We start from the raw sequence: 15,662 nt of genomic DNA, 5'->3' as shown, positions 1-15,662 counted from the left end.
GGTCGGCTGGGGTTGCGCCGGAGAGCTGCTGCCTGCCTGGTTCGTCGCAATGAAGCGCTGCAGTTTCAACCCACTTCTTTCCACGCATCTGGACCGACTCGCGGATTTGGACTGGATTTGGCTGGGAACACCAACTATTTATTCAAAAAAAAAAAAAAAGTTCCCGGGTGTGTGGGTGTGTATGTGTGTGTGTGCGCGCGCGCCTGCCACCCCCCTCCTCCTAGGATTCCCTCACGTTGGGTTTTAGTATTAGAACAGTTGCTTTCAACCTGTGCCCCACGGGCCCCACGCACTACGTCCAAGGGGTCCATGCACAAACGTCGTGTGCCCCCGGAGGCTGGGGGGGCATGGAGACTGCCCACAGGCGGTGTCGGCAGCTGGGGGTAAGAGGGTGGCGAGTGCTGACTAGTGGTCGGCGACCACCCGCAAATGCTACCAGTGGTGTCGGCAGTGGCCAGCGGGGATCGGGGACCGCCCACAAACACCTCCGGCAGTGTCAGCAGCGAGGGAGGGGGTGGCAAGCAGTGACCACCCACAGGCGCTGCCAGCAGGTGGTGCACCGCCAATCTCTCAGGGGGTGCACATGCACCCACGTGTACCCCCTGCATGTCGCCACTGGGTCCATGAAAGATGACTAAGATCAATCAAAAGTATGTGAATATCCACACTTACAATTCAAAGGGTCCGTACCTCTGTTCAAAAATGTTTAGGGGTCCAGAAATAAAAAAAAGGTTGAAAAGCACTGGTTTAGAAAATACTGAATTCAGAAACGACCCTGAAACAGCGATGAGAAAAACATTGTGTAGGACGGCATCCCCTCATGGGGTCGTAAAGAGGACACACAATGCAGGTTCTTAACACAGGATCAAACATCATGGTCCAGTCTGCAGGCAGTAATGTATAGTCCTAGACAACATGGAATAAGAAGGGTCAGGCAGCTTGTAGTAAAAATTCCTCTTTAATCGCTACTTTGCGCATAGCCAATAGACACAGCTTGATTGCTGATTACTGTAGTTGCTGGTTGCAACACTTGTGTTTCGATTGTCAGGCCACCTCTGCATTTTCCATTAGGGTGACCCGTTCTTAAGATTTTGCACTTCCACTTGTTTGCAGCTGACATTTGATCTGCGATAAGGAGAATCCCTTCAGTAGAGGGAGGTTCTTTCCTTTGCCCTGTGAAATGCCATTTAGATTTCCCTGAGACAGAGTGAAAAGCCAAGCTTTTCCCCTTTTTCTGTTTCCATTCCTTAGGAAAATTTTTACAGCCTGTCACGATGACTGAGGTTTCCAAGGCCAGATTCATGTTACCATCAAAGCAGCAGAAGACATTGCACTGAGAACCCTGGGAAGCTGGCAGAACACAAGTCACTGGAAGGAGTTGAGGGAGCTTGACTTCTTACAGCTTTCTTACCTCCTCAGCCTGGCAATGGTATCCTGGCAATAGGAACTTCCCCATGTGTCAGGGAGGCAAAAGAATAAGCCAAGTTGAACTGCTCTTAAAAATCCCTGCCAGAATTAGTTTATGGCACTTTCACCCTCCCCTGCATAGGCACCGCAGGAAGCCGGAACCCACCCAACTCAGGGAACTGGGGGAAAGGGAACTGAGCTAGGCTTCTCCTGGACACTCCCCAGACTCAGTGTGTGGTCCTAGGAGTCCTATCTCTCCACATGCTAAGGGAAGAGAAAGAACTGTAACAGACTCTTCCCAACTAGCCTCTGGACTCAGTACATAGTCTCAACAAACAGCCTGTTCTCTCACATTGGACTCAAACCATTCTGCTGCTAGTTATTTATAGTAGTTATTCCTCCTGGTTCGGTCAGAGTAGGAGGTATGGTTGTGCTGAAGTTCAAGGTTCAACCCTTCCAGAGAATGTATGATTACATGCCTTGTCTTTTAGAAGCCTGGAGAATTGTATATAAAACATGTTAAAAGAGCATCATATAGGTAGTAAAATCAAGTTTTCAAAAGTTACTTCAAGATTACAGTTGCCCATACAACTTTAAGGGTTGCAGCTGATAATGAGCAGGTGGCAGGTGGCATGTGGCAGACTTCGATACTGAAAGCTGCAAGCTTTCAATATCATGAGACGCTTAAAATAATACGTTAGGCATTCTCTAGGTTCATTTAAACAAAAATAGTGAGACGCAGGATAACATTACAGGAGTTGGCAACAGTGAAATGTACAGGTCGATCTCATTCATTTCCAGTCTCATACTGGTAATTAACAGTTGGGTCCAGAGGTCCACTCCCAAGTCAATGCTTTTCATACAATCCCACAAGAACACTTTTGCTGAATTTTCTGGGATCTCTGACCCCTTTTCTATAGCATTTTCAATTGAGGAGGAATAGTTTTCTGTTCTATTATATTAGAAAAGAGATACCCACCTGGTAACCAAGAGGGCTGTTAGAAATCATTTTGACAGGGACACAGTAAGTCTGTGCATAGTTCTGCTTTATATTCTTTTAACAACAATTTTATTCTGCCTTTCATTCTCAAGGTAAAACCTCTGTATATGGTAAAGGAACCTACTGAATTTGATCTGGTGACAACAAAGGGTTTACACTGCTTTTTTATGGTGTCATATTTTCTCAGATAAGCACTGTGAGAAAAGGGCAAATGACTACTTTCTGAGTTATTTGTCACGCAAGAAATAATTCAGTGACATCAGGAGCTCTCTTGGTTTTGTTCACAAAATTCTGTTTCTATTCACAGTTGCCTTGTGCCTGCTAGGAACTGAATGTGTTTGGATTCTGCCTCCCCTGAGACCTGGGACAAATTAAATATTGGTGCGGGGGATTTGAGTTGTTAAGGCTAGTTTACTAGTGATAGGTTATATAAAATTGCACTGCTGCATTTGGGGTATTTCTGTGATGTATTTTTCAGTTGTGTCAGGGGTACAGACAGCACATCGGCAGGCTTACTTTTCTAGGATTTGCTTTTCTCTAAATATATAAAAGCAGGTAAGATATGTCCATGATTTCAGTATATGGTAATTATCAAGTTAAGATAAAATTACTCAGAAAATTATATGCCATTTATTCAATGCAAAAGTAACCATGGCTCCTGTGGTTTTCAGGGTAAATAATCCATGGACCCTGATCATGCGAAAGGTGAAACGTGTACAGATCTCTGCATTCAGTGAATATCCCATTGACTGTCATTGACATATTCACAGTTCATACCATTTAACACATGCATAAGTTTTTGCACAGTTGGGGAGTTAAGCAGTGGCCAAAAGCCCAGATGTATTTTTAAGAGACCAGGAGGTTCCAGCAGCCCATGTTAGGGCTTAGGCAGACAAGGTTCCTTGGGTGAATTTGATATCTTTTATTAGACCAACCCAAATGGTTGGAGAATAGTTATTAAGCAAGCTTTCGGGTTCAAAAACCCTTCGTCAGGCTAAGGACGTTTCAGCAGTTGGTGTGCGCTCTTCCTGGATGGAATGAAAAGTAAACAAGCCAGGGGCTGGGCTGTGGAGTCAGTTGCCAGGCACATTATAATGTATCAAAAATCCAATGTCTATGTTTAGTCCATGATCTCTAGCATCCAGGATCTCTGGTTGAGTTCCATCAGAAATTCAACAATCACCATCCCTCCATCCGACTTTCTCTAGAATACTCCAGCACCAACATCTCCTTTTTAGACACAAGGATCAGTATCCAGAAGGGTAAAATACAGACCACAGTATACAAGAAACCCACAGACCAACATACATATCTGCACAGAACCAGCAATCACCCTAAACACACCAAAAGGATCCAGACCGTGCCATGACAAGAAATGCAAAACCTGCCCCCACATCTCCACCACCCCCACTATTACTACACCCCACAACAGAGCCATCAGCATCCCAGGATCTTACAGCTGCACCTTCAGAAATGTAATATACCTCATCCAATGCACCAAATGCCCTGATGGAAGATATGTAGGAGAGACCAAACAACAACTGCGCACCAGAATGAACGCACACCGGAAATCCATCAAAGACGGAAATACCCAATTACCGGTGGGGGCACATTTCTCACAGGAGGGCCACTCTCTCTCCAATCTCTCAGTCCTGATCCTCAAGGGAAACTTACACAGCACTTCCCAGAGACGAGCCTTTGAGCTCCATTTCATCAACCTGCTGGATACTAGAGATCATGGACTAAACGTAGACATTGGATTTTTGATACATTATAATGTGCCTGGCAACTGACTCCCCAGCCCAGCCCAGCCCCTGGCTTCTTTACTTTTCATTCCATCCAGGAAGAGCACACAGCAACTGCTGAAACTTCCTTAGCCTGATGAAGGGTTTTTGAACCCGAAAGCTTGCTTAATAACTATTCTCCAACCATTTGGGTTGGTCTAATAAAAGATATCAAATTCACCCAAGGAACCTTATCTGCCTATGTCCTTAGGCCAACACGGCTACAACCTAAACCCCTGCAGCATGCTAGGGCTTTTCATTTGAGTCACCCAGATGTCAAACATTTGACTTCTGTGTGAAGAAGCTGATGTGCTTTTTTCTTTAATTCATGAGGCCAGATGGATGGATCTTACTAACTGCAACTGGAATTTAAGAGGAGTTGATCTCACCTCTTAATGGCAACTAAAACCAGGTCATTTAATGCAAACTGGTAGGAATAGTTAAGTGTAAGGGGAAAGTGTTGATGACTTTCTGTTGTTGTTAAATTAATGATACAGCAAAGTTCCAGATAAGTTTGGGCTGTAGCCAGGTGTGTCTTCTGAGATCAGATTTCTAGTCACAACCCCTTTAAAGTAAGTTGTACAAATGGCAAAAATGGGACTAGCTTTGCTTCACCCTTTTTGATTCCTTTTGGTAGTATTATGTATACCAGTGATCTGACTTCTGGCTTGGGCTTGTGTACAAAAATTGCATACTGTCTTGTGAAAATGACATTCCTTTTTGCGTGGTATCATAGCTGGTGGGGAGGAGGGAGGCACCAGCATCAGCGCTCTGGGCACTGATTCATGTTCAGGAAGCCTGTGTTGAGGCAGCAGCAGCCCACCCCACCCCGACAACTGCAACAGCCCCTGCATGAGGGGGAAGTGCTCACTTCCCTTTTCTCTCCTCCTCCCCTAATGCCACCCACAGCACCAGCACTTTCTGTTACACCTCTGTCTTTGCCTCATTTGGGGCCTGAGTCTTCTGGGCTTCTGGGATGTATCACACTCCTGAAGTTAATGGCTATGCACAGAAATTGAAGTCTTCAAGGGAGTAATTCTATGTAAGTGAGCTGCTTTGGGGACTTTTATATTTATAATATTGTTATGTTCTTTTTCACAACTCTCACTCCACTGTTTGGTATTGACTTTTAAAAACAGTTCATGCCAATACGAATTAGCAAAGGCTTCTTTTTCTGAAACCCACATTCAAAACTTTCTATTTAGATAATACCAGCAAAGATGCGCTAGCATTCTGTCATGAAAGCTATGGAACATGATTAGTTCCATACATAACATGTATTAACAGAGTATTGGCTTCATATCAGAAAGATCTCTTCAGACAGGACCAGCCTGCTCCAAATCACAGTAAACAGATCAAATTATCCCAGTTTATACTGGGTCAAACTACACTTTTGGCAAAAAAAAAATGCCATCAAGCTAAGATGGGTCCTAAAATCTGTTCATTCTAGCTGATTTGTTAGCCCATAAAATGTATCACATTAGTTAAATAGTCTGTTCCAAGGACATCCTATAAACTGGGATGGGTGTTACTAAATTTCCACTGAAATAAAATATACAACAGAGTTAATGTTTGATGCTGGGTGAATGTTTTATTGCTAGAAAATATAGTACTTCCTCTTTTTGGCTCTTACTAACTTCATTTTTCTCAGGCTTTGTGGTTGTCATGTCATAGTAAATTTATTCTTCTCTTGAAATGTCAGTGGTTACAAAAATATCTGGCCTATATATTTCTGCTTACAGAAATCAAATGTTGACACTTCTTTTTATCAGCTGTCATGTGATGTTCCACTTATTATCTTCCCTGATCAAACTGATAACAAATTATCATCTAAAAGTTACTTTGTATGCTTAGTTTCTACTAAGTGTCATACATTTTAACTGTTTCTTTGTGCCTTGAATCAGTTTTTGAATGCTTGGAATTTTAGTGCTGCTTCTTGTGTATAATCTGTTTCCTGTTTTACAGTTCTGTGTGTGGTTCTTGCATGGTAGTAATAAGTCTGCTAACTCATTAGAATTCAACTTACACATAATACAAACTATACTATATGTGCCATCTAGCAACTGACTGTATCAAGAATGGCAATGTAAGTGGAGAGATGCACTGTTTGGATAAACTGGATACTGTTTCGGGAACCTGAGGTGCCTGCAAGTTCTCAAGTGGTAAGAATTTCAGCATTTAATCTGCTCCTACCTATTGTACTTCAAAGGCCTTGAGGTGAACCACTTGCATTCAAACTGATAGTATTTCTGCTATATTTTCTTAATATGGAATGGTATGTTCATCACTCCTGTAAATGCCTTAAACCAAGAATGCAGGGGTGTAGGTTTTAGCCGTGTTGGTGTAAGGACATAGGCACCCAAGGAACCTTGTCTGCCTTAAACCAAGAAGGCACTTGACACCTAATTCAAATATATCAGGTGTCAAGGTGTACCACTGTTACAGTTAGTCACCAGCAACAATCCTAAAATTTACTTCTGCAACATGGGCCACAGCACCCTTCAGCCATTTAGTATTTCACCATCTATAATAATTTTTTCCTTTATGAGTCCTGAAATTGTGCTTGTTGATGCCATGCCAGGCTGCTGTTCCATCAGTGATGCTGCAATCTCTTGGCATCAAAGGGGCAAGAGATTAACATCACATATTGTCTCTTGCTCCTCTGCTATACTGCTTATTCAAGTTGCCGTTGTATCGTCTCCACTACTGTTGTTCCTGCCTTTTTCATGTTCCTTAGATCCCAACTATCCAAACTTAAACTGTGTTCAAACTGCATCAGCTTGTTTACTCTCTCATACCTGAAAAGAATATGAATCTGAGACATTGTCCTGTGTTCTTTTTGAACCAAATTCTTACCCATATGTACATGATGAACACAAGGAGATGAAAGCTTGATGCTGTTTAACAGAGAGAATGTACAATAGCCACTATTGATTCTGTCAGACTGGCTTCAGGGCCCTTGTTTAGTATATGGAAATGGAACCTGGCCTTATTTTTCAAGGTGCTGAACACACTTGCCTGTCTTCCACCTCACTGGTATTGGTTTTTCCAATCTATTCCCTCTTCCCCTTAAAAGACTCCTTCATCTTCTCAGCTACTCTGCAGTGAGCACTTGATCCTTTTCCTGCTTTATCTCATTCTTCTAGAAGAGCTTCCTTGCCTATTTGCATCTAATTGACTCTGCTTATTTTCAAATCTAGTTCTGATACTATCTGGTTCTAGATACCACACTTGCACCAGCTTAAATCAAATACATTTAAAAACTGATTCGATTAAACCAATGGAAAATCCCTGGGGTGGACACATTTACCTCAGTTTATAGCTGCTTTCTAGTGAATTTGTTTCTATCAACCAAACACAAAAATTTCATATCAAATATAGTTTAAATGCAGAGAGTTTGATAAAGGAAGCCAAATCATATTAAGTAACTACAAAAAGAGGAGTATTGCATATGAATAATTTAATATATTTGTTTTTCTTTTCCTTCCAGTCTCTTTCCTTTTCTTGGTTCTATAGTAGGAATATTCAGTTTTCCATAAAATTTGCAAAAATATATGGATGCATTACTATGTGCCACAGTTTGTTTGTTTTTTACTAATATCTGCCCTGAATTAGTGGCAGCCACCAGGCCATATTCAAACAGGATGTGATCAAGGCCAAGACCATTGATCTTAATCAGTACTACCGTGTATGTTGTTATTGATTTAAAAAATGCCAGAAATGGATCTGTGAATGGGTTATTTAAGAGTTTACTTTGGAGCAGTCTCTTTGGGGTGGCGGGGGCTAAGTTGACATAAACCACGGTTGTCCAACTAGTGGCCCCTGGGCCCCTGCAGCTGCCTTTCCCACGGCCATGTGGCGAGGGAGGGCCTGGGAGAGTGCTACACACCCCTTAGCAGCGGGTTGGCCGAGATCATGTGCTACATTTGCAGCCTGTGCAGTGCATGGAGGAGAATCCTGGGGGTTTCACAGAGTATATGGCCTGTGCGATGTGCAGCCCAGGGGCCATATACCAGTGCTAAATGCAGCCCCAAGCTGCACTGAAGTGGGACAGGTCGGCTCCAAACCACGAGATAACCACCACCAGGCTCCACCACATTTGACCTAGTATGCTGAGAACCAGTCCCTCTCCTGACAGGGACTCCTGAGAGTTCATGAACTTTGACAGAGGCAACTGGGTTTCCCATTCTGCCTACTTCAGAGCCTCTTTGATTTTGCAGGACACAGTCATTGAACTGACATTTTTTGTGGAGGCTTGGCAGGTATTTTTTCTTTGTAGCCTGCCATTTTATATTACAGATTGCAAAGAAATCCTTTAAACTGGGCACGAGGATAATATGATGTAGTAATGTTTGCCTGAGTCAGTAGACAGAATCAACACCTCTGAGAAGCGTGAATTCCTTCCATACACGTGTTGCCTCTAAAGCCAAATGATTATTTAAACATCGTCATCGTGCATTGTTTCACTGCTGAACGGAGCAGACAAGAAAGACCAGATAATGTCACCATCAGCAGAACAAGCAAGAAGGAAGGACGAAAATGGCATTAAGATCAGCATGCTCTGATGTACTGTACATCGCACTCCTTTGGCAGGTTAGATGGGTGAGACTGGGCTTCTGGGTGGAGCATGGAATAAAGCTAATGCTTTCCCCCCAATTTGGCCTCTGGGGAGACAGAATACAAGCCACTGGTCTGGCAGTGATGTGTTTGTTTCTGGTCAATATGGCATATCCTTAGTCCATGAAAAACAGCACCCTGATTTCTAGAGTTTTCCCCCATACCGATGCTGAGCCGGTAAATGGGATGAGCAGCAATGATCAGGCTGGAATCTTGATGGGACCCTTGTACTTGGGACCCTCAGAAACAAAGATCCATGCTTCCTCCCACAGGAACTGCTTTAGCTGCTCTGTGTCTTTAAGAGACTGACACTATCCCACAAGTGAGACATTATAAAGGCAGGTAATCAGCAGCACTTGGATCAAAGAGCTGAGAGCAAGGCAGAGCACAGCAGCCTGCATAATGACGGGTCACCACTGCTGGGGATATGGGGAGGATGACGGTAGGTTGCAACCCTCACCCCCAAACCTCATGCATCTCTGTGTCCTCTCTCCTCCCACCCTCATCTCTTCCTCAGTTCTCTTGGCTAACCCCCGCAGACCTGGCTGTATTTCACTATCTAAAGACATCATATATATGCAGCAGGTTATTAACAAGTTAACCGATAATAAACATCCTCCAAAAATGGGAACAAGGAAATGCACAAACTTCTGCTGCTCACTTGCTGTATTCAGCAAGCACAGTCACGAACTGGGTTTCAGCAACCTGCATCTTTCCTAGGGGGAGAAGGAATATTGCTAATCTTCAGTGATTGCAGTTATTTTAGGCATATCCTCCCTAAAAAGATGACAGCAAACAGGATTAGCTGGGGTTTTGTGTGTGTGTGTGTGTGTGTGTGTGTGTGTGTGTGTGTAAAATCAATCCCTTGCGTAAAGGAGATTTAGTGTAGCAGTAATGGACATTCTGATTCCACAGAGCTGACTAAAATGTGATATCCGTACTCCCACTGAGCTGACTGAAGTGTGGTATCCATGCTATAGATATTTCTTGAATATCAAAAAACTGTACAGGTAAGTATTAAATATTGGAGGCTTTTTATAATAAACAAGTTGTCCTGTGTCCTTCTGATTTGACAACACCTTTAATGTAGAGTCAGTCTCCTTCTGCACCTCCCACTCTCAAAAAAGTGTGTGTAGGAGAGATCGAATGTGGAGCCTTTAAAGCCTCCTACTGCAGCGTTTTACAATATTTATATCTTTGCAGCGAATGGATGGATAAATGTTTGGTGTTATCCTAGCAAGTGTGCAAGTTTCTATATGACCATGTTCTTGCAGGAATTGCTTTAGCTGCCCTGTGTCTGAGTGAAAGCTGGATAGCTCTGCTGATACCATTTGTATGTCTGCTGTATCAACGCAAAGCTGACAAGGAAACACAAGTATATTACATTGATCTTCAGTCAGTAGAATTTCAAAAATATATCTTTAAAAGCTTCCCTTAGATGGAGAAAAGGAAAGTAAATAGTTTATAAGCCCAGTGCTTGGTGCCTGACAGAGACCAACATAGTGTGTCACATTGCATCTTGTAATTCTTTTACACCATGCCTGATTAAAATGTTTCCACTCTTCAACAAAAACAAGAATGCTAGAGTTAAAATTGTGTTCGGGTGAACTGTAATATATAAAACTGTAAAACATGTATAACTTTCCCAAAGCAGGGAATAGAAGAATTAAGTTGCTGTATTCACTTTAATAAAAAACAAGTTGAAAAAGAGTAAATGGTATAGTTTTATCATCTCAAATGGCATGAGAATATTGCAGTGTCAACAACAAAAAAAAATGCCTGATTAAACTGGTCTTTCACCCCACTAGGCTGGGTCAAGTCCAAAGGTGTTGATAATCATATGGGTACTGCTCATTTAGAGTTGAGAGATACCATAATCGGTTTAGGGAGTAGTGAGGACTGTCTTGAAAAGATTTATTGCAGTCATAAAATGGATTTAAAAATAAACACATAGTAGCTGAGAGATTATGAGTCATATGCATCTCATTTCAATCAGCAGAGCATTAACCACTGTCTTACCTAGGAAAGCTTAAAGCTTAAAGTGTGTGTGTGTGTGTGTGTGTGTGTGTGTGTAAAATAATAAACAGGGAGAAAATCTTCAAATGAGTCTGTGTTGGAATAAATTCAGAATTGCACTTAATTTCTACAGAAAGCTGGGGGAGGAAATAGATCTTGAGGTGCCTGTGAATGATTTGTGTTCTTTTCAGCCTGTTTGGTATAAAATAGCTAAATTATCACAAAATTGGTAACTGCTCTGTAAGGAATTGTAAAATGCAACATAATGCAAAGCATTTCAGGTAACTCCTTAGATGACAAATGATTTCCACTGATCATGGCATTCATGTCATATCATGTCCTAAACACCTGTAATGATGGTTTTAGATCTATGGCATCCATAAAGTAAGACTGTTTTCCCTTCCCCTTCATTTTAAAGGGCCTTCTGAATGGTACAAGTCCTATCCTATTGCTCAGGGAGATCGTCAGTCACCTATTGATATAGAGTCCACAAAAGCAGTCTATGACCCTCATCTGAAGCCTCTCACCATCTCCTATGAATCGAGTACATCTCTTAGCATCTCCAACAATGGCCACTCAGTCATGGTAGAGTTTGAAGATGCTGATGACAAGACAGGTGAGTGTTACATGCTGTGAATGCTTGTGTCAGACTACAAATGACTCATATTTTTGCACCTTCTTAGTTAGGAAGGTGATAAAATTCCTTCCTTGAAGTAAAGGTTGAAGCCAGTATTGAATTTTACCCCTGTTTAAATCTTCTGACAGAATATCTGTGGCATTGCTAGACTCAGGGTATATGATCTTATCTGCTTGCATTTTGTTTAACCATATTCTTGGGCCTGAATTTTTTACTATAGAAATATGACAGAGGCTTATGAGGCAGGACTGAGTCTCTCAGTCTCTCTTCCGAGTGCCTATTTCTGCATGATACGTAAAAATGGAGTCTGGGGAGAAGCAACTCCGGAGGAACCATCACAAAGGGAAACTTTGGTTTTTCCAAGGGAAGGGCTGTCACCTGGGATGTTTGGACCTCCACGTGGTTCTCCTGCACTCTTGCTGATATCAGTTTCTCAGCACATTTGCTTGGTGTCTTGCCCCTCATCCTGTTGGCTGCATGGCTTCTTCAGAAATGATATGATCTTTCTTGTCAGGTCTACTTAGGAGTCAGACTGAACCTGTTGTATTACCTGCGGCTGCCTTTTAGTGTTCACCCTCAACTCCCAGAATAGCAAATGTTGATACTGTAACCAATAGATTGTTCTCTTTTCCATCTAACTCTGATTCATTCACAGACTCTCCCAACTACGTAAGTGGGCTCGCTACACCAGGACTGTTCGACTTCTAAGTCCCCAGCAGCCACAAGCCATGCAGGTCACACCAGGGGTGCCCCACAGACACTCACCCCATCCAACACGCAGCCCCCACCACTACACCCAATGTCCCCCCACTCCATGTGGGTGTGTAAATGTGATTCCCTGCTCCTGCAGTAATGCATGCCTGTGAGGGCAGCTTCCCCCACCCACTACAACTGCATGAGTGACCTAGATACACCCTCAGCTCCCTCTGCTGCCACACTGGACCACCCGCTGGGGCAAAGGCAGGAAACAGCAGCTAAAGGAGGGAGGGGGAAGCCTGTAGCTCTTGTCACGGAAGTAAGTGAGAAGTGGCAGCCAGGTGAGAGCCCTAGGGCTTACATATAAATCCCTTGCTGGCCATCTGTGGCCTGCAGGCCATCAGTGGGACAGCCCTTCAGTACACAAACCTTGCTTTTCTCATGTCCCTGGATTGTTAAGGCTACAACAATAACATTAAACCTTCACTTACAGAATGGCATTAATTTGAAACAACAGTCGTGATCAGTAGCAAGAGACATTTATGTAACTGGCCTCTGATTAGCCAGTTTGCTTTTATGTTCTTTATGTTAGTAAGTAGTGGGGCATCCATCAGTGTAGGGGCTTGTGCTAAGGCCTTAGTTTAATTGGATGTGTTGGATACTCAAGCCCTTTGTTAACGTGGCTGGGAAGTGAGCCTGCGATGACCTGAGGAATGCTGTGTTGCCTTGAAGTAATCCCATAAGATTGTCTGAGCATTATCAGGTGTGGGTTTAAATTACAGTCACTAGATCTCCTTTGAAAAAGAAAAATAGAAAAAATAAAACCTAAGGACAAGCAAACAGCTCCGCCAATGACACATTTTCAAGTGTATTTACTGATCTGTACAGAAAGACAGTGGATCTGCATTCACCGAAAATCAGCTGCTTAGAGATCAACTCACAAACTGGCTTTTTTAAGTGCATTTGCAACAGTTACCTTCAGAAACAATTCCCCTGCAATTGTCAACAATACTTTGCTCCTTTAATAGTGACATTCATCTAGCTTCAGAGGGCTTGGAGGAGAGTGCCCTGTACTGCTGTAGTGCTGTCCCAGTGTAGTGTTGTCAGCCTCTTGTGCGCTATGCCAGGGTTGATGTCAGGACAGAGGAGAGCTGCTGGAGAGCAGATTTGGGAGGGAGGCTATTCAGGCTGTCCCTGCATAAATCCAGTGACTCACAACCTTTGCACAGAGGGCACTGCAGAGCTCTTTCTGGAGAGGAGGAGGAAGAAGATGTATTTCATTCATCTTACCAGCTTCCAGTTGGCCCCAGTTCAGCAAAGCGTGTAAGAACATGCTGAACTTAAAAAATGTAATTAAGTCCCATTAAATTCAGCACATGTTTTAAGTGCTCTTTTGTATAGAAGCTGATTTAATGTACAAAGTCCACCTTGACCTGTGGTTGGGTTGTAGAAAACACCTCAAAATTATCATCTGCATAATACCTAGTTCAGAGATGATGATACTATGAACAGTGAAATAAATCCATAACATGGAAAATTTGTAAACAGATAAAATGTTCATGACAATATTGTAGCTTGAAAAAGGACTATGTGGTGGTTAGTATTTTACAGACATTGTGCCCTTTATTTCAATTGAAGATTTAGACTATTTGATTTTAAATCCTGTTGGACAGAAACAATCTATTGTCCCATCTCCTTAAATCACAAAGGAGTTACTAGAATGCAAATGAGATTTCTATTTAATGAATGTATTTGACATCCCCTGGGTATTAATGGACACTGTTTAATCAAAGTATTATTTTAAATTTATTAAAAATTTTAAAAGTTTGCATATACTTTCTTCATATCTCTTTTCTCCTCCTTTGTAAAGTAAGAACCTTTGGTGAAAGGTACAAGATATTGCATTACCTTCCCTTACCAGGATCAGGTATTGACAGAAAACTGAATATAAGGAACTTCCATTAAAGAGAAAAGCAACTCTAAAGACAAAATACTTCAGATATCTATAACTATAAAATTGCATTGTCAACAGCTTCTCTTCAGTTTCCCCTCTGCCCCCACATTATACAAAGACTCAAGGAGCCTTATAATTCTAAAGATTTAAAAGCATATACAATTATTTCACAGACTGATATTTGTAATAATAAAACATGTTCAGTTTTCTGAATGTCACTAGGAAGAATTGTTTAACGTCAGCACATAACTGTTCAATTCTGTTTTCTCAGATTTACATTTCCAAAGAAAACTCCCAAATCATGTAAACTTCTATATAAATTGCTACCTATACTATAAAATGTTTCTCTGATTAGCATAAATCTTTTTGTTAATTCTGATATCATTTATGAGGAAAACTCAACAGCCTTACCCACCTAATCTGAAACTCTTAGAGAGAGTAACTTCCTAAAATAGGAACATCTCTTGAGAGGTGACACAGGAGATTTGTGAGTTTCCAACAGGTCCAGACTACTGGTCAAACACACCATTAATTTGATTTACTGACCCTTCAGTCAGAGATTAATTTACTTGCATGTTATTAATTCTAAAGTGCTCGAAGCCAAGATGCAGTGTTTTCTTTGTATTTTGTTAATTCCAGCTATGGATTCTGTCCTGTATATGTATTTAAAAAATCCTATTGTCTATTAAGAGATGTTGTTTCTGTATTGTTGTTCATCCTAGTTTCTCCAGTCATGGATTTAAAAACATATTTTTTTATATTCCTTTCTCTGTTTCTATTTACAGTGGTCAAAGGAGGGCCACTTGAAGGTTCCTATCGGCTAAAGCAGTTTCATTTTCATTGGGGGCAGAAGCACAGTCGGGGATCAGAGCATACAGTTGATGGCAAACCTTTTCCTGGTGAGGTAAGAAGTTCTTCACACAATTTAACTAAAAAAGGAGATGCAAATGCTGTATCCCAACAACACTAGCACTCAGAACAGTTTGACTCTAGATCTGAATTCTTGCAACTTGGTCCTTCCTTGCATTTAATCAAACAATGCATTGTGTATTCATTAATACACAGGCTATCTGTAAGCCATTACTCTTTATCTACAGTAGGGATGGGAAGCCTTCCCTTACCTAGTAAACATTCCCAGGTGGGATACAGTTTCACTAAAGGTATGACACGAGTGCACAAAACTACTGGAAAAGATTAGCCAGGCATGGAGAAGAGCTTGCAGAAGGTGAACTCACAGCCAGTTATCCAATAGATCTGGGTATTGGGCTATCAGTGGTATTACCATAAATGATTATTTAGCTCACAGGCCCCTACATGGCTACTGGCCTGTTGTTTATCTCCTGGTTAATACAGGTTATATAGGGTATGTGAATACTTCAGTAATGCATGGCTGAAGCCTATCTTCTAGACTGTGGCTAAAACCTTCCAAACTAATATGGATACCAGCGGTGGATCCATGGGGGTGTCACACCTCTGTTGCTGCCAGTTTGCTGCCAAGAGCTTCAGTCTTGGCTGTTGGACACAGGCGCAGTGAGCTCTCTGCTGCTACTG

At 42.0% G+C, this 15,662-nt stretch overlaps 2 protein-coding genes across 2 annotated transcripts in view; one reads left to right on the top strand and one right to left on the bottom strand.

The window, feature by feature from the left end:
- NAE1 (NEDD8 activating enzyme E1 subunit 1) overlaps positions 1–15,662 on the bottom strand; it is a 48,362-nt gene that overhangs the window by 21,328 nt on the left and 11,372 nt on the right. The window lies entirely within an intron of this gene.
- CA7 (carbonic anhydrase 7) overlaps positions 9,211–15,662 on the top strand; it is an 11,856-nt gene continuing 5,404 nt past the window's right edge. The window contains exons 1-3 of the mRNA XM_006028125.2: positions 9,211–9,250; positions 11,243–11,440; positions 14,897–15,015. Of these exons, the coding sequence (XP_006028187.1) occupies positions 9,211–9,250; positions 11,243–11,440; positions 14,897–15,015 (357 nt within the window). The remainder of the gene's footprint in view (positions 9,251–11,242; positions 11,441–14,896; positions 15,016–15,662) is intronic.

The sequence above is a fragment of the Alligator sinensis genome, unplaced genomic scaffold (genome assembly GCF_000455745.1).
Source record: "Alligator sinensis unplaced genomic scaffold, ASM45574v1 scaffold170_2, whole genome shotgun sequence".
Taxonomy (NCBI): domain Eukaryota; kingdom Metazoa; phylum Chordata; order Crocodylia; family Alligatoridae; genus Alligator; species Alligator sinensis.
This window is presented reverse-complemented; position numbering and strand designations above follow the sequence as displayed.